General features: G+C 36.4%; 1 protein-coding gene across 1 annotated transcript in view; it reads left to right on the forward strand.

Annotated features, from left to right (window-relative positions):
• The first annotated feature begins 415 nt into the window (after positions 1-415).
• Ndufs4 (NADH:ubiquinone oxidoreductase subunit S4) overlaps positions 416-22,656 on the forward strand; it is a 71,502-nt gene continuing 49,261 nt past the window's right edge. The window contains exon 1 of the mRNA XM_070041160.1: positions 416-546. Within this exon, the coding sequence (XP_069897261.1) occupies positions 449-546 (98 nt within the window). The 5' untranslated portion in view covers positions 416-448. The remainder of the gene's footprint in view (positions 547-22,656) is intronic.

Below are 22,656 nucleotides of genomic sequence, written 5' to 3' on the forward strand. Positions count from 1 at the left end.
AACTATAAAACATCAAACTAAATACAGCTCTGATCTGAGGGCTTGCAAACTGAATCTGGCAACACTTTGGGAAAGTACTAGTCTGGTTTCTCAAAGAGCCCTCCGGCTCTGCCAGTGAGCCCAGCCCCGGATATTCTGTGCTCTTTGAAAAATTATGAGTTGCAGGTGTTTAAATGTTTAAATATTTTCTTTTGGTCTTTTCAGAACCAGTGTAAATAATGAGCCCTACTAACTAACAATGATTAATTTTTTTTTAAAAATTGGCCTCTGCATCTTTCTTCTTATCTCTTTCAACCATACTTTTGAACTCCTGTCTAAACCTCAGTATTAAAAAGAAAACAAAGCACTCCAGGGTTGTAGCGCGTTAGGATTGCACGGGCTTGAGAGCGAAGGAAGTTAGTCCCTCGCGCGGACCCGTCGTTACATCCCGGTGTTTGCCGACGGCAAGATGGCGGCGGCCTCAATGTCAGCGGCGCTGAGGCAGGCGTTGTTGGGGGCCGGAGCGGCGAGGACCGCGGCCGCGGCGGTTTCCGGAGTTCCGTCCAGGTAACAGAACTGTCAGGTTTCTTCTTCAAGCTTTCAGGTCCCTCCGCTTTTGCGGAGTCCGTGCGGCCCGAGTCCCGGAGGAGGAACCCGGGCCGGCGTCCTCTCGCTGACCCTTTCCTGCCGGGAGGCCGGGCGGCCCGGGGCGCGTGTGGACGCGGGGCCCCGGGCCCGGGGCGAGGGGTGCGGGCGCGGGCCCGCGCGAGGGGCGCGCAGGGAGGCGGCGGCGGGGCCGAGGCGGCGCGGCGCGGAGCTGCCCGGGCCCTCGGTGCCCGCCTCGGTGCCGGCCTCGCATCTGTCCCCCGTCCACCCGGCCCTTCCGTCCGTCCGTCCGTGGGCTCATCTGGTATCGGGTGCGTGTCCGAACAGCCGGGTAATTTCCTTTTCTTCATCAGTCTGCAGAAGGGGGAAAACTTTTTAGGAATTTCACCTGGGTGTGCTCCCCCCCCCCCCCCAATAACACCACGACTGGCAGTGCTGGAAGGTGATCATACTTCTGCTTTCTTTTTATGTTTCCGAGATGGAGGGTTGGCTGGCATGGAACCCAGGACTTGGAACGTCAGATGTGAGCTCTACCCCTCACTACGCCTTCAAGCTTAGAAAGGCCTTTTATTTTATTTTATTTTATTTTTTAAGACTGGTGGTAGTACTGGACAGGTTTCCCATCCACTTTCACTGTAGTTCAGACATTGGTGGTTATTATTGTATTGCCTGGCAGCAGTTTTGTGATGGTGGTCTTTTTCTTTTCCTTTTTTTTTTTCTTCTTGCTACATCTCTTAAATTTTCCTGAAATAGAATATAGGACGGATACCATAGACACACTTAGACGGAGTAGGCATTTTCGTTTACTAAATATATTTTATCGCTCTTTTTTCCTCACAACTTGTTAGTGTATTAACCAGGAGTTTTATTGAGTGTCTACTGCATGTTTTGGAGACTATACTAAATGTTTTAGACTAAATATGAAAGGCTCTTTCCATCTCCCAGAAAAGTGTGGTATGTAAAACTTGAATACAGAACCTATTCAGTGTTATATTGAATGAATACAGAGGATATGCAGAATTAGTAAGAGTTATTAGAACTGACTCTTGTGGGGGAATTTTATTAAGGCAGTGGGTGTTTTGGCCCGAAAACAGAGTGTCCTAAGTAGAAGAGTCTGGGATTTATAAAAGGCTTTCTGAATACAATAAATAGTAGACCAATGCATATATAACAGAGTCACTGAAAAATGAAGGTTCTAATGTTGGGGATAGGAAAAAGATACATTTTTAACTGTTCTACATATGGGGAACATGAGGAGTAGCAAGGTGCTTCCTAAGGTAAAATACTCCACTGAGTAACTTACTGCTAATATAGCATCAGTATACTTTATTTCTCCTTAGACATTAGGGCAATTAATTTTGCATTCCCAAATAATAATGTACTTATAGTAGCCTAGAATTGAAAACTACTTCTAGAAAACCACTTGTGTTTGGTAACCAAACCACATCTTGTATGTCTATCTTTTTTCTTTTTTTTTTCTTTTTTTTTTGTGGTGGTGGGGGGGGAGGGGGCTTGAACTCTGGGCCTGGGCACTGTCCCTCAGCTCTGAAGCTCAAGGCTAGCGCTCTACACTTGAACCACAGCGCCACTTCTGGTTTTCTAGTGGTTTATTGGAGGTTAGAGTCTCATGGACTTTCTTTGGGTTGGATTTGAACCTTGATCCTCAGATCTCAGCCTCCTGAGTAGCTATGATTACAGGCGTGAGTCACTAGCTCCCAGCTTTGTATGTCTATCTTTAAGACACAGCAATTATGTGGTTGGAGTTAGATGATACTAGATTTTGGGAAACTGGTGAGATTACTATTATATAGACTTAATAGTTTCTGCTTGCTTATATGTTGTAAGAGATTTGAAAATAAAAATTTAAATTATGATGACCTTTTGCATCTTGAAAACTTAAAAACCCAGGAAAATAATCTTAAATACAAGCTGGCACATTTTAAATTTTATGCTGTTTCAACCCAGAGAATTTATGATATGCATCTTACTTAGAGGAAATTTTTGCCTCCTTTTCCTTACGTATTATTTGGAAGGACTTTAAAAAAATCATTATGATTTGAGAATAATGAGGATCTGGAAAGGCTGAATGGAAAAAGAACCAAATAATGTTAATTCCACATGTAAAGTTCATTTTATTGTAATACTTAAAAAGACATTTGCAAGTGGCATAACATTTCAAATGTCTTGAGTAAAATACAAGAGAGTGGGATTGGTAAGGCAGGCATGTGGTAATAAAGTGAGTAGGGAACCAAAGAAAAGGAACTGTCAATGGAAAGAAGCCAGGAGCTACTACATGGACATTTGAATTTAGTTATATGTCAGTACAAACTTGAAAAAGCAAGAAAGTAAAAAAGAAAATAATGTATAGATAAAGAGAAGGAAAGTTATTGAAATAAGGAAGGTGAGTGATTTTAGCTGATCTGCTAAAATCTACTATAGAATGACTTAGCATTTCCCAAGATAGAGCCTGACACGTAAACTGGCTATCTACATTTATTTATTTATTTTTCCCATAAGGGATTTTCCAGAAAAAATTTAAATCCCACCCTTACCCCATCCTGGGAATTAAGCCATGTTTTCAGCCTCTTTTTGTGTTGGTTGTTTTTGAGGTAGAGGTTCATTTATGCCCTGGGCTGCCCGAACTTCCATTCTTCTACTTGTGCTGGGCATAAAGTGCTTGTACAGTAGCACAGCAATTGTGCTTCTCCCATAGCTGTGATGACAGGTATGTACCACTGAGCCCAGCCATTGGTTAGGATAGAGTCTCCTAAACGTCCATCCCCCATCTTCACTTCCTAGGAAGCTAGGAATTATAGCTAGATTATAAGTGTGAGCTACTTCACCAGGCTCAAATTAACTATTGAGGCAATTAATCACATAAGTTGGCACTCTCTTTCAAAGCAGCAATACTTAACCTCAGGATTTTTTTTAAAAAAAATATTACAAGGGGGATGTCAGAGGGGTTACAGTTATGTAAGGAAGGTAGTGAGTACATTTCTTGTGGAACAGTGTTACCCCCCCTCCATTGTTTTTTGTTTTTTTTGGGGGGGTCCAGTCGTGGGGCCTGAACTCTGTTGGGCGCTGTCCCTCAGCTCTTCAGCTCAAGGCTAGCACTCTAACACTTGAGCTACAGTGCCACTTGCGGCTTTTTTCTTTTTGCTTATGTGGTGCTGAGGGATTGAACCCAGGGCCTCATGCATGCAAGGCAAGTGCTCTACCACTGAGCCACTTTCCCAGCCCCACCCTCCCTTGTTTTTTACCCACTTTTCCCTTCCCACCCTCCCCCCACCCCTCGTTGACTCTCCTCTCCCCCAAATTGTAGTGTTTATTTCCAACATAGTGTCTTGGGAGTATTGCTGTTGCATTGTTTTACCCTTTTGGACTCAGCATTTTTACTGCAGTGGTGTTCATTCATTTTAACATTCATATATTTAACTCAATCTGATCTCATCTTTCTTGTATTTGCCTCAAACATAGCTCATAGCTAGTAGGACCTCAGAGATTCTAAAGTATACTATGATTTACACATTTACATGTGAATACTTATCACATATATGGGTAAATATATTATCTAGTGAAGAGTGATTGTGAGAAAAAGCAGGAAACCTGTTTTCCTATTCTGATATTTAAGCAGTATTAGACTGATCAATGAAAGCCAGAGAAGCACTAACCTAGGTAAATGTGAATAAAAATGTATGCAGTGCATATTTTTCCTTATTATTTGCAGTGGTCTGAATTGAGAATATTCACCTGGAACCCTGTTAAATTTCTGGATTGAAGTTGTCTTATAAATATATTTGTATTTATATACTTTGGCAAGTGCTTTGATTCCTCTTTTTGGACAGCCTGCATGCTGTCTCTGATCTTTTTTTTGCTCAAGGGTAGTGTTCTATCATTTATACTACAGCTCCACTTCTGACTTTTGGTGGTTAATTGAAAATAACAGTTTGATGGACTTTCCTGCCTAGGTTGACTTTGAATCACAAACATCAGATCTATCTCCTGAGTAGTCAGGATTACAGGCTTGGTTCTTCTTTTGTATTCAAATTTTCCACATCCAAGATGTGGAGATGAGTTTATTTGGAAAAGGATGCTTATTAAAACATGAAGGCTTCTTTAGAATTAGAGTGACCAGCTTCACTTGAAATTTTAATATGTAAGGTTTGTAGAGAAAGGTGAACAACTTGATTCCCAAGTGTAGTACTTGCTGGAAGAACTGTATTTGAGGATGGAGTGAATATTAGCATTCAGATAGAACGCAGGTTATCTTCACTATGTAGAGTTAACTTTAAATAGAAAAGCATCTAAAAATTATTACCCTTTGGCAAAACCTGAATATGATTCTTGTTGTATTTATTCTGAGCAAAAATAAATAACAGCTACATTTATTTCTAACAATATGGATTAGTCCATGTGTCCAGAATTTCCTTGATATTATCTCTTGAATTACCTATAGCAACCTTACAAACTCAGGTGTTCCTATCCCTATTTTTCAGATGAGGAAAAAGGTACCAAAATGAAATCTTTTTAAGTTTATACTGCTAGGTAATAGTTTGATTTAGCCATCCAGTGTAACTGAGTATGCTGGGTTTTTTAAAATGATGAATATTACTTAATTAAAACTTTGTTTTTTTTTTTGTTTTGTTTTGTTTGTTTGTTTCTTGTACGGGTCTTGAACTCAAGGTCTAAGCTTTTGTTCAAGGCCAGTGCTCTACCATTTGAGCCATTGTTCCACTTGTGGCTTTTATTTTATTTTATTTTTTATAGTTTATTTGAGATAAGAATCTCATGGGCTTTTCTTCTGTGTCTCTGAACCATGATCCTCAGATCTCAGCCACCTGAGTAACTTGAATTGCAGGCATGAGCCACTAGCACCCAGCCCATTTTCAGCTTTTTGATGATTGGAGATAGAGTCTTAGGGACTTTCTGCCTAGACATGCTTGGAACCTCCAACCTCAGACTTCTGAGGATGCTAAATAGGCATGAGCCACCAGCACCAGACTATAACTTTACTTTTTGTTTGCAGAGTTCAAAGATTTTGATAAAATCTTATTGCACATTATATAGTTTATTATAGTGGCTTTCATCTAAATATCTGAATATTTTAGTAAATTACTTTGTTATCTCATTGCATGAGAGTAACTAAAATGCAGTGTTCTTAGGAATTAGCTGTTTGATCCCATTTGCACTCCCTAGACAGAATTTTTTTGGGGGTTGGTCAGAGGGTCAGTTGTGGGACTTGAACTCAGGGCCTAGTACTCTACCACTTTGAGCCACAGTGCCACTTCAGTTTTCAGGTGGTTAATTGGAGGTAAGAGTCTCACAGACTTTCCTGCCTGGGCTGACTTCAAACTGCAATCCTCTGATCTCAGCCTCCTGAATAGCTAAATTATAGTATAGGTATGAGCCACCGGCATCTGGCCCTAGACAGAATTTTTTAAAAAATGGGATCATTCTCTAGTTTTGTGAGTTTTCAAATGTTTGTTCATTAGAGTCACATTTTGTATGCATCCCAAATTTAAATGCTTTGGTTATAATTGGTTATGTAAGTATAGGTACAGGCTTAGCTTAGGAATCTACACCTGAAAACTATTTTTTTTGTTTATTTGTTTGCTTTTTCCAGTACCTTTCATGTTGTATCTTGAAAGATTAAAAAATTATCACCACCCTTCTTGACAGAGGCGTAAGAGAGATTTTCAGAATCAAACCAAACATCTTCTATTTTTGCTTATTTTCCTATTCTAATTAAGTTTTGTGCTTTCCACTCTACAGAGGTGATTTTTGTTTAGTCTTGTTTTGTTGTTTTTTGTTTTTTTTTTTTAATGAGGAAAATATTTTCTTAAAGGCAAAGAAGTTATTTTGGTCATTTTGGAGAAAGCAGGCCTTATTACTCCTCTCTAGAGACTCTTGTTCTTCCTTTTGGAAGGGCTCAGGTTTAATATACCACAGCTGTTGAACTCTGCCCTTCAAAGTTTTAAGAAAGTGTTTTATCCTTTAAAATGGAAATGTGTTTTTAAGAGAGGTGGTCTTTGGCGGGATATAGTTCTCTAAGAAAGTTTCTTGCTTCTTTGGAGTCCTTTTGTTTCAGTGATTTCATAGAATTGTTTCAAATGTTGGGGAGCACTCTCACTGTCTCTGAGAGAAAAGATCTGACTGCTTTTGTAGTATGTTTTGCTGTATCCTTAACAAAGCTAGATGAAGAGTCCATTTCTTTGTGTTTTCTAGGGCTCAGAAATATGTTCTTTCCTTTATTCAACCACTCTATACATAAGTAAATGGTCCTTCAATAGGGCTTACTAGACAAAAGATCCTGTTCTAGATGACTGTTCAGCGAGCCATATGCTTCTCCTAAAAATGTCACTCTGTCTTGATGAGCTTTAAAGTGAATGCAGATGTTTTGAGTCTTTTGAGGACCACCACTCTTTGAATGGAGAAAACACTATAAACTTTTTGGAGAGATTTTTTTTTTCAGTATACTTACAGAACTTTGCATGAAATTTATAACTTTTTTTTAGTTTAATGAAATTAAGCTTCAGTCGACATTAGTAATTTGAATTTAATTCTTAATGTTTGTATTACACGTGCAATTTGGAGAAATAAAATATATCTTGATTTGGTTTTTTGTTAAGATCTCATAGTTATTTGGTCTTTTAAAAATGGAAGTTAAAGTTATACATGGAAAAGTGATACTTTTTGTTGGAAGGTATACAATTTTGTATATTCACTATTTTTACCTTTGTAGGTTAGTAACTCTAGAAGCTATGGTGTGTAGATTCATACAATATTTAAGTTGTAATATCCAGTCCAACCTTTTATTTAGGAACCTGTAGAATTCTTGCTTATTGATTATCTAACTCTTGAGGAGTTATAGTGAATTTCTGCTAGCTTTAGCAAATACCCAGTGTTAGACTTTTCATGCCTTGATAGAAACAGATACTTGATAGAAACAACTTAAAAGGGAGGAAAGGTTTGTTTTGGCTTACAGTTTCAGAGGTTTCAGTCCATCATCTGCTTGCTTAATTGTTTTGGACCTGTGGTGAGAAAGGTTATGGCAGAGCAAAACTTGCTTTCCTCATGTCAGCTAGAAAGCAGAGAAAGGGGCCAGGGACAAGCTATAATCTCCAAGGAGTTTAACAGACCTAGGGATTTTGGGGTGGAATCTTTAGGGTCCTTTAGGTATAGGGTCATATAATCTGCAAACAAGGTATTTTGGCTTTTTCCTCGCTTATTTGGCTTTCCTTCTCCCCCTTTTTTCCTGTCTTATTGTTCTGGCTAGGAATTCCAGTGCTATATTGAATAGGTGTGGAGAGAGTAGATACCTTACCTTGGTTCCAGATATTAAGGAAAATGATTAACATTTTTCCTCATTTAGTCTGATGTTGCTGTACACTTGTCATATATACAGTTTATTATGTTGAGATATGTTGCTTCTATTTCTAGTTTTTTCAGATCTTCGGCCCTGGGTTAAATTCCCAGCAATAAAGAAAGAAGGAAACAGACAAATCTTTTTTTTTTTTTTTTTTTTGTGAAAATACCATACAGAGGGGTTATAATTACATGGGCAAGATAATGAGTACATTTCTTATCAAGCATTGTTGCTTCCTCCTTTGTTTCCCCTTGCCATCCCTTCCCACCTCCTCCCCCAAAGTTGTAAAGTTCGTTTTTCGACATTTGTACATCTCATTGTTGCAGTGGGTCCACCTGTATCCCTATTTAAACGATTTGTTATTTCCCTTCCCCTCCACAAATTATACCAACATCAGATACAGTGAAAGCAGGGTTTATAGCGTGGAGGAGGGACATACAAAGAAACAAAGAATTCATCTTATAAATATGTTAGAAACAATTGCATGAAAGCAAAAACATTTGAATACTTATCTTGGGGTTCATTTCACCTAACATCAACTTACCTGACCTTTTCTGCTTGACTCAGACATATACTAGTTATTGCAAATAAGGGAAACCAGGACCTATGTTTCTTTGGGCCTGGCTTACTTCACTTATTTTTTCTAAGCTAAGATATAGAACCAATTCAGAAGCCCCTTGGTAGGTGAATGGATCAAGAAAATGTAGTATATATACATAATGGAATTCTGTGCCTCCATCAGACAAATCATTATAATATTTATCTTTTTCTTTGTGGTATATTATTTTTAGAATTTTCAGTAGAGGCAATACTTAGGTTTGTACTAAAGACTTTGATTTCAAAGCATGAACTCTACCATCTGATCCATGCTTATGTCCTTTTGCTTTAGTTTGTCTTTCAGGTACGCTCTCACACTTTTTTTTAACCTGGGCCCAAGTCTCTGTCTATGATATTCCTAAGTTGATCTCCCAAGTAGCTAGAATAACAGGATATGTATACTAGGATCATAGGCATGCACCACTACACATTACTTGTTCTCCTGAGATAAGATCTTATCAACTTCTTGTTGCTTGGACTGGCCCTGCAATGTGATCCTCCTATCTCTGCCTTTCATATAGTTGGAATTATAAGTGTAAATTACCATACCATGTCCTAGTTCTAAGAATTTTCACTGATGTATACATAAGTATAACTACTGCCATAATCAAAGTACAAAATATCAAATGCTTCATTAACCTCTCCCTCCCCCCTAAAGAATCTCTGATACTATTGTTCTCTAGCTCCTTATATTCCTGGGCTTCATTTGTCTTTTCTGTATCTCTATAATATAGTAATTTTGAGAGTAATATAAACGGACTCATATAAACGACAAATTAGCTTATTTTCTTCAATATAATGCCATTTAAGATTCTTGTAAGTTGTATATTTTTGTACTATTAATACTACTTAATGATTGTTATAATCCATTGGTAGATTTATTAATTTTTTTATCCATATATCTGCTGAAGAGTATCTGGATAATTTATTTGTTTTTGGCAATACTGAGAGATTTTAGATTGCTAGCTAGTCTACTACTGAGCTACACTTCCAGCCTTCTGGATTATTTCTTTTAAACTTTAAAAATGGAGTTACAATAAACTTTTGTACCCAAGATTTTGCATGATTTTCTTTTCTTTTCTCTTTTTTTTTTTTTTTTTTTTGGTTGGTCGTGGGGCCTGACCTCTGAGCCTGGGCACTGTCCCTCAGCTCTTCAGCTCAAGGCTAGTGCTTTACCACTTGAGCCACAGCGCCACTTCCAGCTTTTTCTGTTTATGTGGTGCTGAGGAATAGAACCCACTTTACCACTTTACCACTGAGCCACATTCCCAGCTCATGATTCTATTTCTTTAGATTTCTTTAGAAGAGATACCTGGGAGATACCTGAGAAGATTTGGGAGTCATAGCTAAAGAATATTTTTAACTTTGTGTGAAGCTATCAAGCCAGGCATAGTGAAACATACTTGTAAAATCAGCAGGTGTATCATGCAGTTGAGGCTAAGCCTCAGTTACCTAGTTGAGACCTTGTCTTAAAATGAAGCAAAACAAAAAAGTCAAACTAATTTTCAGAGTGGTTGTACTATTTTGTTTTCTACTATAAAAATATGAGAATTGTAGTTGTTTTGCATCCCCATTAAGGTTGTTTCAGCCATTGTAGTAGGTGCATAATGGTGTTCCTTTTAGTAGCTAATAATAACATCATTGACTTAAAAGTCAAATATCATTAAATTTACTCATGTAAACTGTACAATTTGACAGTTTTTAGCATAACTGCAGAATTGTATGACCATAACTACATAAAGTTCTATATTTTTATCGCTCCTAAAGAAAACCTGTTTCTTTTCAGTCACGCTACTTTTCTCCCTTTACCTCATCCCTAACTAACCCCTATTCTATTCCTTGTCTTTATAAATGTGCCAATCATGGACATTGTATAAAAATGCAGTCAATAGTTGGTGATTTTCTTATGGCCAACTTGTAATTTCAAGGTTCATCTCAGTTGTAGAATGTATTAGTACTTTATTCCTTCCTATTGATTAATAATCTATTGTATGGACATAATGTATTTTATGACCTTAAAGTTTGTAAATTCTATGAGCTTTAACAACATTTATCTGAAGAGTTGATAGATGTTGGAATTGTTTTCACCTTACATGTCTTTGACCCATTTTTAAATTGGAGGTTAGTTGTTCATTGCTCTTCATGATAGTTGTTAAATAATTCTGGATCAAAGTCCTTTGTCATGTGGGGATAAAAACATTTTCTCTGCTTAACCAGTGCTTGTGATTGAGCCCCCATTACAAAACAAAAACAGACTCCAAAAGAAAAAGAAAAAAATTAACAGATTAACAAGAGAAAAGCATGCCCTTATGTGTAAGTTTTACCTCACCTGGAAGTTCTCATAAAGAAATGAAGACCTAGAGTCACAGCTAAACATGTATATTTTATGCTTAGGCTTGATGAGATTTGGATAGCCAGGGCAAAAAGATGAGATCTAAATTAAGTGGCAATAAACTGGGAGAAACTTTGTATGGCTATTTGTTCCAGTTCTTCTCTATATCCTTCAGAAGAAAAGGGATGTTCCTTTCTTGCTAGAGGGAGAGCACCTTTTACATTAAGAGCCTGTAGATCTGCTTCTGGGAAGTCTGGAAAATCTTTCTTAGGTTTTATAACCTATTTCCAAGAAGCAGGAAAGGAGATCAGAGATCTTTTTGTTTGTACTGCTTTTTATCATGCAAGGTAGTATATTTTGGAGTAATGTTTCAGAAATGTGGTTTGTAATTCCCGCTCACCACTCCCCCTTCCCCCACTTTGTAGCTTTTCATTATTTCCATCACATAAATGCTCTTACCAATTTACTAGTCTTTGTCTTTATCATTATGTATCTAAGAGTTCTTTGCCCAATTATCTTTTCTATATTTTGTCCTTAAACTTTCAAAGTTTTATCTTTTGCATTTAGATCTTTGATCCATTTTAAGTCATCTTTTATATAAGATATGAGGTGTGAGTCAAAGGTAATTTTTTATGTAGATTTTTATTCCAATGCCATTTATTTTTCCTTCTTATTGTTATTATTGTACACAGCTGGTGATTGAATCTAAAGCCTCCTTCATTCTAGAAAAGGGCTCTACGAAAGAGACATGCCTCAGCCTATTTAATTGTTTTCATACCTTTTTCAGTAGTTGTATTTGTTTGAATCTGTTTTTGCATTCTCTTTGTTTTGCTGGTCTAAATACCTTTATCTGTACCCCATAGTTTTTGTTACTGTAGCTTTCTATTAAATATGGTTTGTCTTAAGTAGTTATGACTTTTCCAATTTTTATGTACATAAACACATACATGCACACATATCTTGCTTTTCACTTGCCATGTAAACTTTGCAATCAAGTTGTCTATATCTGAATAAATCCTAATGGGATGATGATTAGTACTAATTGAAAGCTGTAGGTTACTTTGGGGGAGTTGACATTTTTACTTTGTTTTCCGATTAGTAACTATGCTGTGTTTGACATTTATTTATTTTTTTGGGGGGGTCATTTATTGATTTCTTTCAGAGTGTTTTATAACTTAATTCCTTTGCATGTTTTGTTAGATTTACCCTTAAAGTATTTTAATTTTGGAGCATTAAAGTAAAAAGGCACTATTTTAAAGTTTTCATTTCTGATTGTATTTTGGTGAATATAGAAATATAAATACACATAATTTTTTGTATTGACTTTGCTGAATTCATTTGTTTATAAATTTTATGTACATTCCTTGGAATTTTTAAAATAGATAATCAAGTAATTTGTGAATAAGAGCAATTTCTTTCTTTCCTTCCAGTTTCTAGATCTTTCATTTCTTTTTTTTCCAAGAGGCTGTTTATTAAGTCTGAAGACAATTTTTGATATTGACCAGTCTTAAGAGAAAACATTCTGCTTTTGCTAAAGACTCTTTTTTTTTTTTAGTAGAAATTCCCTATATTAGATGAGGAAATTTCCTTCTACTTCTAACTTCTTTTTTTTGGGGGGGGTCCGGTCATGGGGCCTGAACTCTGGGCCTGGGCGCTGTCCCTTAGCTCTTTAGCTCAAGGCTAGCACTCTACTACTTGAGCCACAGCTCCACTTCCGGCTTTTTTCTTTTTGCTTATGTGGTGCTGAGGAATTGAACCCAGGGCCTCATGCATACAAGGCAAGCGCTCTACCACTGAGCCTCCTTCCCAGCCCTACTTCTGACTTTTTTTTATCTTGAATAGCTGTTATAGTTTTTCCAGTTCATTTTGTGCATTAACTTTGTTGACTTGTTAAGTATGATAGACTAGATTGATTTTAAGATATTTGGACCAAACTTGCATTCTCAGAAGAATTTCATCTAGTTTTGTTCCTTAATTCTTCTTATGTATTGTCATATGATTTGCTAAAGTTTGGAGGATTTTTACATCTTTTACTTTTTTTTGTACTGTATTCATTAGATTTGGTATTAAGTTGATAACTGTACTCAAAATGAACTTGGAAGTGTTTCTTCATCTATTTTCTTTTGAGTTACTTTCACTTCAGCTCACAAATTTTGATACGTTGAATTTTATTTTCATTTTGTTCAGAATAGTTTATTATTTTCCTTAAATTTTTCTTGTGATTCATTGATGAATTATTTAGGTCTCATTGTAGCTCAGTGATAAAGCACTTGCTTAGTAGGTATGTTAGGCCCTGGGCTGTACCTCTAGCACTGCTGAATGAGTGAATGGATGGAAAGTAGTTGATTGGTAAAATAGAAACATTTTGCATGACTTCCAAGTATTTGGAGATTTTCTTCATTAAAAAAAAATTCTAATTTACTTCTATTATTTTCTGAAAATCCAGTTTCATGGGCTTACAGTGTCCATCTTGAAATTTGTGGCTCTCCTTCTCTTGCTTTACAGTGCAGTTCCATGTTACATTTTAAGTAGGAGCTCAGGAACTGGAGGATAGAGATACAAAAAAAAAAAAAAAAAAAAAAAAAAAAACCAGAAAAAGCAGGGGGTGTTTGCCTTATTTTCTCAGCCAGGACTTCAGTCAATGAATGGAGAGAAAGAGTCTTTCAGAGATTTGGCTCTGGTCAATTTTCATATTGCCACTGCCTATGGCCACAGGACTGCCTATGGTTAGTTCATAGTTTGTGACAGTAAAGATAAATAGGCAGTTTCCACAATCTCTCTGCTGAGAGAGAAGTCCTTGAGAATGTTCATTTTGGTTTTTCAGATGTGTCATAGATAATAAACACTCTTAAGGGGAAGAAAAAAGTAAATTCACTATGGATTTAGTGATACTTCACATTCAAATTCTGGTTTGACTGAGAGCCTGCAAATAGCTGCTGCATACATCCTGTCCAGATTTCGTATTTGCAATCAACAGGAGAGACAGGGTCAAATGTATTTACTGTATTTTATCTAGAATCAGTATTTTAATCTTTCTTACATTTTAGCATATCTGAGTGGATTTAAAGTCATCTTAAAATGACTTAAAATTTCTTAAATGGTCAAATTCTTAACCAGTTGATTTTCAACTCTGGTGGGAGAGAGGACTTCAAATACCAGAATCTTGGAAATGAGACAAAAATAGGGTTTCAAATTACTAGTGTTTTTGTCATGGCATTTAATAAAAGATGGGTATGAGTTTGAATCACTAGGCGGGGATGGAGTAGGTGATTGAGATCTTGGAGTGTGTCTGACTAGCCTTGCTTGTTTGAGGTTCTCCAGAATTTGAAATCATTGTTAGTAAGGCTGGGAAGAACTCCAGAAAAGCTAAGACAAAGGCAGTTTCCTGCTCACAGAAAGCCATCAATTCCAATTGGCCATGTAGGAGTCGACATCTGAAGTCTAGGACAACTAGCTGTGGACATGTGGGCCTGTTTGCTATTGTGTAGAGTGCAGCCATCCTGAATACCTCACTGCAGAAGGTCCTTGAATTGGCAGAAATACATTAAAAGATTTAGAAGTAAAGCATATTACCCCTCATCATTTGCAACTTCATTCATGGAGATAACAAATTAGACACTCTAATCAAGACTACATTTGCTTGTGTAGTGTCATCCTTCACATCCACAAGTCTCTTATTCAGAAGAAAGGACTACTCCAAAGGATGGCTGGATTCCTTGTTATCTCAGGAATCCAAGTGCTCGAATAACTGTTCCTTGTTAGTGAGTCCTAGAGACTATATTTCTGCGAAGAAACATAATTTTGTCTTTTTGTAATTACAAAAAGATTTAAAGTTTAGCTTTTTAATCAGCTACATCTGCATTCAAGTCTTCACCATATTTAAGTATTGATGTTGCTTCAGAGAAGCTATTCTGAAGGCGTGGGTTTTGATTATTTTCCAGAAACTGTTTGGATTTTAATTGTAATGCAGAAATTATAGTAATATTTGGTTTGTATAGACATTATTTCCACTTTGGTGGACAAGCTCAGTAAAGGTCATCATGTTCCTACTCCACAAAAAACAGATGAGTGCTTGTAAGTGGTGGAGAGGCAGAAAAAAATACATTGAAGACTATCAAACAGTAATTCTTCCTTGGCAGGATATGAATGAAGGCTGGACATCTATCTTGACATTTGGTGACTTTTCTGTAGAAATGTGTATGCTCATATACATTCCCTATATGATATATGTTGTGCATATAATCAGTTACATTATTAGGAGATTGATAGATTATGGGTTTGTAGCTGTTCCATAAATAATATTTCATAAATAGTATTACTATCTCTTGTGTCAAATCTTTCTGACAAATGAGACAAGGCTGCAACTTGCTCAGAAGTGGCAGTTACTAATTTAGATCATTTTTTTCATTTTCTTTTTTCTTTCTTTTTGCCAGTCCTGGGGGCCTGGGTGCTATCCCTGAGCCTTTATGTGCTCAAGGCTAGCATGTGAGCCATAGCGCCACTTCTGTTTTTGTTTTTGTTTTTTTTTTTTTCTGAGTAGTTAATTGGAGATAAGAATCTCATGGTCTTTTCTGCTTGGGCTGGCTTTGCACTGTGATCTGAATAGCTATGGTTACAAGTGTGAGCCATTTTTCCTTAAATGGCTTAAATATAATAACTCATGCAAGTGTATTTCAAGTCTGCATTTAGTAGTTTTAAACCAGCAAAAGAAAATCTACATTTAGTAGTTTTATTTCTAGCAGGGACTGAAAAACATCTTTCTTTGATACCACGCTTAAAAATCCTGGAGAGGGACTGATGGTATAGCACATTGTTAAAGAGTATCCATAATATGTGCAAGGCCAGGTTTGAACCCCAGAACTACAACATAAAGAAAAGAAAAGTCCTCAGTAAAATGTTTGGTCTGATTCAGATTAAACTATTTTAGAGTTTACTATAATATATTGAGTGTTTGTAATTCAGGAGTCAGATATGATGAAAACTGTCCCATGGTGAAAAAATGAGAGTAGTGAAAAAATGAGAGTAGTAATACTTTATGTGATGGTATATTTAGGGAACATGTGTGAATGTATTAGTCCATCTTTTTTTCTAATGAATTCTGGAACCTTTTTTGTTGTTGTTCCTATCCTGGAGCTTGGATTCAAGGCCTTATTGGCCCTGAGCTTTTTTGTTCAAGCTTAGTGCTCAACCACTTGAACCACAGCTCCATTTATGGCTCCATTTTTGGAAGTAAGTGTCTCATGGACTCTTTTTTGCCTTAGCTGACTTCAGTCCTCAGATCTCAGCCTCCTGAGTAGCTAGGATTACAGAGGTGAGCTGTCAGCACCTGGCCTCTTGGGACTTTTTTTTTTGAAGTTTGTTCTCATTCAGATTTTTTGTTGTTGTTGTTTCTTTTCTAGTTTCAAAGGGCTACATTTCTGTGGACAGTAGAATATATATATATATATATATATATATATATTAGAATATATGATGATAGAGTATATACACAGTATATATTCGTGAAATATCTTCATTGAGTGTTAGCAGTATAGAATAAAGACTAAGATTTTCATTTTTCCGAGTCTTGTGAAGGACATTGACTTATTTGGCTTCTTCTGGAGGTTGAGAGAACATGGTATCCGTGGTTTATTTAAGAATCTAGCAAGTACAAGTAAGGACCCTGGGAATGCGATTATGGTTTTGCTATCAGCAGTAGAGGCTCAGTTTTACTGGGGACTCACAAAGAAACATACAACATGCTTTTCAGTATTGCTCATTTAAAAGATGATAGAGTTGACTAAAATGTCAACTCTTCTGCAGTTTAAACTGTACTGGTGCTTCGAAGACCCTGAATCATGAAGTGTTTAATGGAGGTGGGATGATGGAAGATGAGAGCAGTCTGCTCGTTAAGGTATGGCTGAAATGAAAACTTGGCCAAAGGAACATGGCATAAGCAATAAATGTATCTATTATTTCCTTGAACTCAAGAAACTAGATAATCTCCTTTTGGGCAAGGGGTGCTAGTAAGGATTCTAACAGCTTTCATTTATTGAGCACTTCCATACTGAGGTAATTACTTGATATATGTTATTTTATCTCATTAAAATGATAACATTTTAGATGATCACTTGACAGTTATAGTTTTATACAACTATAGTTCTGGCATGCTCAGTTAATCACTGTGCTTGCCAGTTAATCACTACCACTGGTTTACATCATCAGTTCCTCATCCTAGATTATTAGAATATCCTGGGTTTTATTTTTTTATAGTGTTCTATTCATGAGTATGCAAACAAATTTCTGCACCTGGCTTTTTCCAGATTGTGACCTCTCATGCATTTGTCAACACAGAGTAATCTATCTTTGGTATCCAGTGTTCCAGTGAAATAACTTTCATCAAGGTCATCAGTGAACCTGTTGCTAAATTGAATGGACTCCTCTTCTCAGTCCTTTTCTTACACAACTTTTACAATCTAAACTGATTGTTTTGTCACTCTTGATATATTTTTTTCTTTGACTTCTGTTTTGGCCTTTTTCTTTCTTAATTCCCTTTGATACTATCATCTTTTGCTCATTTGTTGAACTGTCAGTGTTTCTTTAGAGGTTGATTTATAATTCTTGACATCTTTACAAATGCTTTAAATTGTATGGTATTTTATATACACATATACACTAGGTAGCATAATAGCAAAAATTGTTGTGACCCCACCATTCAATTTAAGTTTTAGAGAATTATCAGTACTTTTATTCTTTGTATACTGTCAGGCCGATAGTGGTCCCCCAAGTATACTGATATCAAGCTTTAAAGTGTAGGAATGCTACAATATGGCAAAAAGGTCTTTATAGATATGCTTCAGTTGAGGATCTTGAGAGTATCTAGATAAGCTTGATGATATTAAAGTGGTCCTTATAAGAACAACCCTGGAAAACTTAAGAAAAGGCAATGTAGAGTTGAAGCAGATCTTTGTACACCAAGGAATTCTTGCACAAAATTAGAGACAAGGAACAACTACTGAGCCTTCAGAAGAAAACAAACTGTTGACACATTGGTATTAGTCTTGTGAAACTCATTTCTGATTTCTCACTTCCAGAGAATAAATTTGGGTTGGTTTAATATACCAACTTTGTGGTAATTTATTATAGCAGGTATAGGAAACTAGTACACTCTTATATCTCATTATCTGCCATCTGTTTTCACTAATGTCTAAATGTGTATAGTTTACTTACATCATATGCACTCTAAATAAATCGAATACATACATACTACATATATGAAACAATTAGAAAAAGGTACAGAATATTTTAAAAACATTTACAAGTTGGTAACCACATTATTATACTTTGTGATCATGACTTAGTAAGAGATGGTACAGGGGTTGACAAGGGGTTCCTGCCTAAAGAATTTACAGAAATTTTTACCCTTTGTAAGTTTTGTTTAACTGACTTTAGTCAGTATTGAACACTAGTTTTAGGACTTCTTTTTATTTCAGATGTGATTCTGAATATTTTTCATGAATTCTAGACACTTAGGTCTAATCAGGACAACTCTACTTTGGCTCTTCCCAGGCTACTTAATCTCAGAATAACAAGCAATTTGATGAACATGACTTTTTCACCATTCTTCTTTTCCTTCTTAGTTACTATAACCCATATACAACGTATTGTCTAAACTAGAAACCTATCTATATAGTATAATAGTATATACCGTTTTGGTGACATGAGTCATCATATCCATATAATAATCATCCATATATTACTGTGAAGGTCCTATGATGGTGGTTTAGATTTCCTCTGAGTGTTTGTGAGCTAAATAAAATCCATACTCCAGTGACATAACTGGCAAGGTCTGAGAGTAATGTTTTCCACAAAGCAAAAATCCTATGCTCAAAGGGAGCTCCTGAGTGTTAATCTAGGCTACTGAGCTTGCTAAGTCCTGAAAGCTTGTACAGTGGTATCCTTACAGATTTTCCTCCAACAATATTTATTTCAAATAACCATTATTTGATCATGAAAAATAATCTCAATCTTGATTTATGACAATTAAAAATTTATTTTTTGCCAGCTGCCGGTGGCTGATGCCTGTAATCCTAGTTCCGGAAACCTCAGCCTTCTGATCTGAGGATTCTAGTTTGAAGCTAGTCTAGGCAGGAAAGTCCATGAGACTCTTATCGCCAATTAACCACCAGAAAACTGGAAGTGGGGAGTTGTGGCTTAAAGTGGTAGAGGGCTAGCTGTGAGCAGAAAAACTCAAGAACAGTGCCCATGCCTGGGCCTGAGTTCAAGCCCCACCACTGACTAAAATAATATTTTATATCAACTTCAAATGAAGTTCATATCCTAAATAGCCACTTCTCTACAGTGTAAATTAATGTATTACAGTATAATTTTAAATTAACATACACATTAGTATATAGATAAAGAACTTTTTTGGTGTTGGTGTTGGTGGTCATGAGGCTTGAACTCTGGGCCTGGGTACTGTCCCTTAGCTCTTCAGCTCATGGCTAGTGCTTTACCACTTGAGCCACAGTACCACTTTAGTTTTCTGGTAGTTTATTGGAGATTAGAGTCTCACGGGCTTTTTTCCCCAGGCTGTCTTTGAACCACAATCCTCAGATCTTCCTGAGTAGCTAGGATTACAGGCATGAGCCACTGGTGTCTGGTACTTTCTTTCTTTCTTTCTTTCTTTTTTTTTTTTTGTCACATTAACATCTAGGTAATATTGCTCAAATCAAGTTCCAGGCCCTTATGGAAGTTTTCATTGACATATTTAATCTTCACATTATCCATGTTCCATAACAAAAATTGGACCCACCTTACTTTTCAGGCTAGTATTTTAAATAGCTGATTTGGTCAAAATTCCATTTGTGAAATAAATTCTGTACAGTTCCCTCTTTTCTCTACCCCATCTACTCACTCACTACCAGAGTCGTTGCTAATAATTTTTCATGCTTGAAGTTTTATTTGTGCATATTCAAGATAACATATTCTTCCTAATTTTTTCAAATACGCATATATTCATATTTTCATTTTGATTTCAGCTTTTTTTTATTGAAATTTTCACATGCATGAAAATTGAATGCAGAGAATCCACAAACAAGCCACCTAGATTTAATGTAGCATTATTAATAATTTGCTGTCTTTTCCTTGCTTTGCAAGAAACTCCCAGCACTTGGAATGCTCCAGTACTACTATGGCCACTTGGAGACCAGCCAGAATCCTCCTTCTCTTCCACTTCCTCCTCTTCCTCTTTTTTCCTACTCTTTTCTCACCTGTTCTCCTCTTCTTTTTTCCTTCTTCTTCTTTCTTTTTCTTTTTTCTCCTCCCTACCACAAAAGAAGAAATGTACACATACATTTGGGTAAGGCATTTGAAGTAATTGTAAATGTAATAATCTTTCTTAAATATGTCCTTTTTGAAAGACAACCACTGAATCAATGATGAATTTTAAGCATAAGAGTGGCATAGATTGATTTTAATTATTTGATTAGAAAGAGTATGCTTTTAAGGAAAATAAGTTTTGATTAAGTAAATGATAGTTGTCTATGTTGTATTAGCCCAGATGAGAAAGAATGAAGACAGCAACAGAGCAGTGATCAGGTAGTTCTTTGTAGTTGATGGGATGAAAAAAAGTCAGCTGTTTATGTTTGTTCATAAGTTTGTATTTATGCATCTTTTGTAGAATTCTTTTGTTTTGCCACTAAATAGATTGCTCCTGCTTATTACTTGAAGGAAAGAAATGAACATTGTTTCTTTCTACACTAGACAGTGGATGCCAGTGACATGTTATTCAGTTCAACTCTGTGAGGTATTATTATCCTTTCTTTTGCAGATGAGGAAAATTGAAGTGTAGAGTTGTGAAGTAATTTGTTCAAGTTCATATTGCCATTAAGTGGCAGATCTGGAATTTTAACATGATCTGACTAGCTCTTAAGTCAGTCACTACAGGATATTTTCCAGTTTGCTTTGTGAAGTGAAAAATATAAATGGTAATGATTTTTTTCTAGATAGATTCTTCTTATTATTCTTAATCTTGTGATCATCATAGTATTTGAAAAATACTATGCCAATGAAGCCAGATTTGCTTTATCTTTGATGTAATATTGTTGCTGATGCAATATTGTTAGTCTGTTTAAATACCATGTCCTACAGTTTTGGCATTTTTTCTGTGATTTTAATCATTGTTTATTTAAAAATATTTATGATACTATCATAATCTCAGTGATGTTATGGCTGTACAGAGATGTTTTAAACAAAAAAGATTCCTAACAAGCAAAAAAGCAAAAAGATGAGATATTTTAAAATGTAAATAAAATGCGTAATATTTCAGAAAATTTTAAATTAGAAAGTGAGCTTTGTAAGATGAAATATTAGCGTTTTTGTGAAGCAAAGCATTTAATGGCTCTTTGACCATTCCCGGTGTGGAGGCATAAGAAAATAAATCACGTTGCCCTTAAGAAAAAAATATGGAACCAAGTACTGTTGTCTCATGCATGTAATCCTAGCTACTCAGGCTGAGATCTGAGGATAACGGTTCAAAGCCAGCCTAGGCAGGAAAGTCCGTGAGACTTATCTTCAGTAAACCACCAGAAAACCAGAAGTGGTTCTGTGGCTCAAATGGTAGAACACTAACTTTGAGCTGAAGAGTTGAGGGACAGCTCCCAGGCCTAGAGTTCAAGCCCCACAACCGACCAGAAAAGAAAAAAATACAGATTTTAGAAAGTGACATCTTGATTCACTTGAAAATAGTACACTGTCAAGATAGAACACTCTGAACTTAAACTGTCAGTTAAGACAGACACCATAAAACCTTAGATTTCATAATGGCATTCCTTAAAAAAGCACATGAATAGACAATTGATTATGAAGCTATATTGGTCAGTATTCGAAACCCCAAAATATTTGTAACTTAAAATTAACAAATAACCTTATTTGTGTGACTGTAACCCCCTGTACATCACCTTAAAAATAAAATTTAAAAAAAATTAACAAAGACTGGGCTGGGAATGTGGCTTGGTGATAGAGTGCTTACCTAGCATGCATGAAGCCCTGGGTTTGATTCCTTAGTACCACATAAATAGAAAAAGCTGGAAGTGGTGCTGTGGCTCAAGTGGTAGAGTGCTAGCCTTGAGCAAAAGAAATTCAGGGACAGTGCCAAGGCCCTGAGTTTAAGCCCCAGGACTTGCAAAAAATTTAAAAAATTAATAAAGACATATTTCTTGTTAATGCTGCCTGTGCCAGGTAGAGCAACTGGAAACTCTTTCCTACATTGTGTCACTTGGGGATCTCTACTAAGCACTGTTGGTTGCAGAGGAAAGAAGTCAACTGATTATTCATTGACTTAAAACTTTTACTGTCAACTCCTCTTATATTTATTTCATTTGTTAATATAAGTCGCATGCCTATATTTAACTTTGGAGATGGCCAGGGAATATAATCGTGTGTGTGTGTGTGTGTGTGTGTGTGTGTGTGTGTGTGTGTGTGTGTGTGTGTGTGTGTGTGTGTGTGTGTGTGTGTGTGTGTGTGTGTGTGTGTGTGTGTGTGTGTGTGTGTGTGTGTGTGTGTGTGTGTGTGTGCGCGCGCGCGCGCGCATGCACGTGCATGTGCATTCTTGGACCTAGGCTTGAACTCAGGGCCTGGGCTTTTTCATTCAAGACTTATGCTCTACCACTTGAGCCACACTTTCTCCTCCAAAGGAGCATAATCTTTTTGATTAGGAAAAAATAGAATATTATGTACAATTCTAAAGACTAGACCTTATGAGTACTATGCAGAATTATTAATGGTCAATTACTAC

The sequence above is a fragment of the Dipodomys merriami genome, unplaced genomic scaffold (genome assembly GCF_024711535.1).
Source record: "Dipodomys merriami isolate MVZ:Mamm:240054 unplaced genomic scaffold, mDipMer1.0.p SCAF_30, whole genome shotgun sequence".
Taxonomy (NCBI): Eukaryota; Metazoa; Chordata; class Mammalia; order Rodentia; family Heteromyidae; genus Dipodomys; species Dipodomys merriami.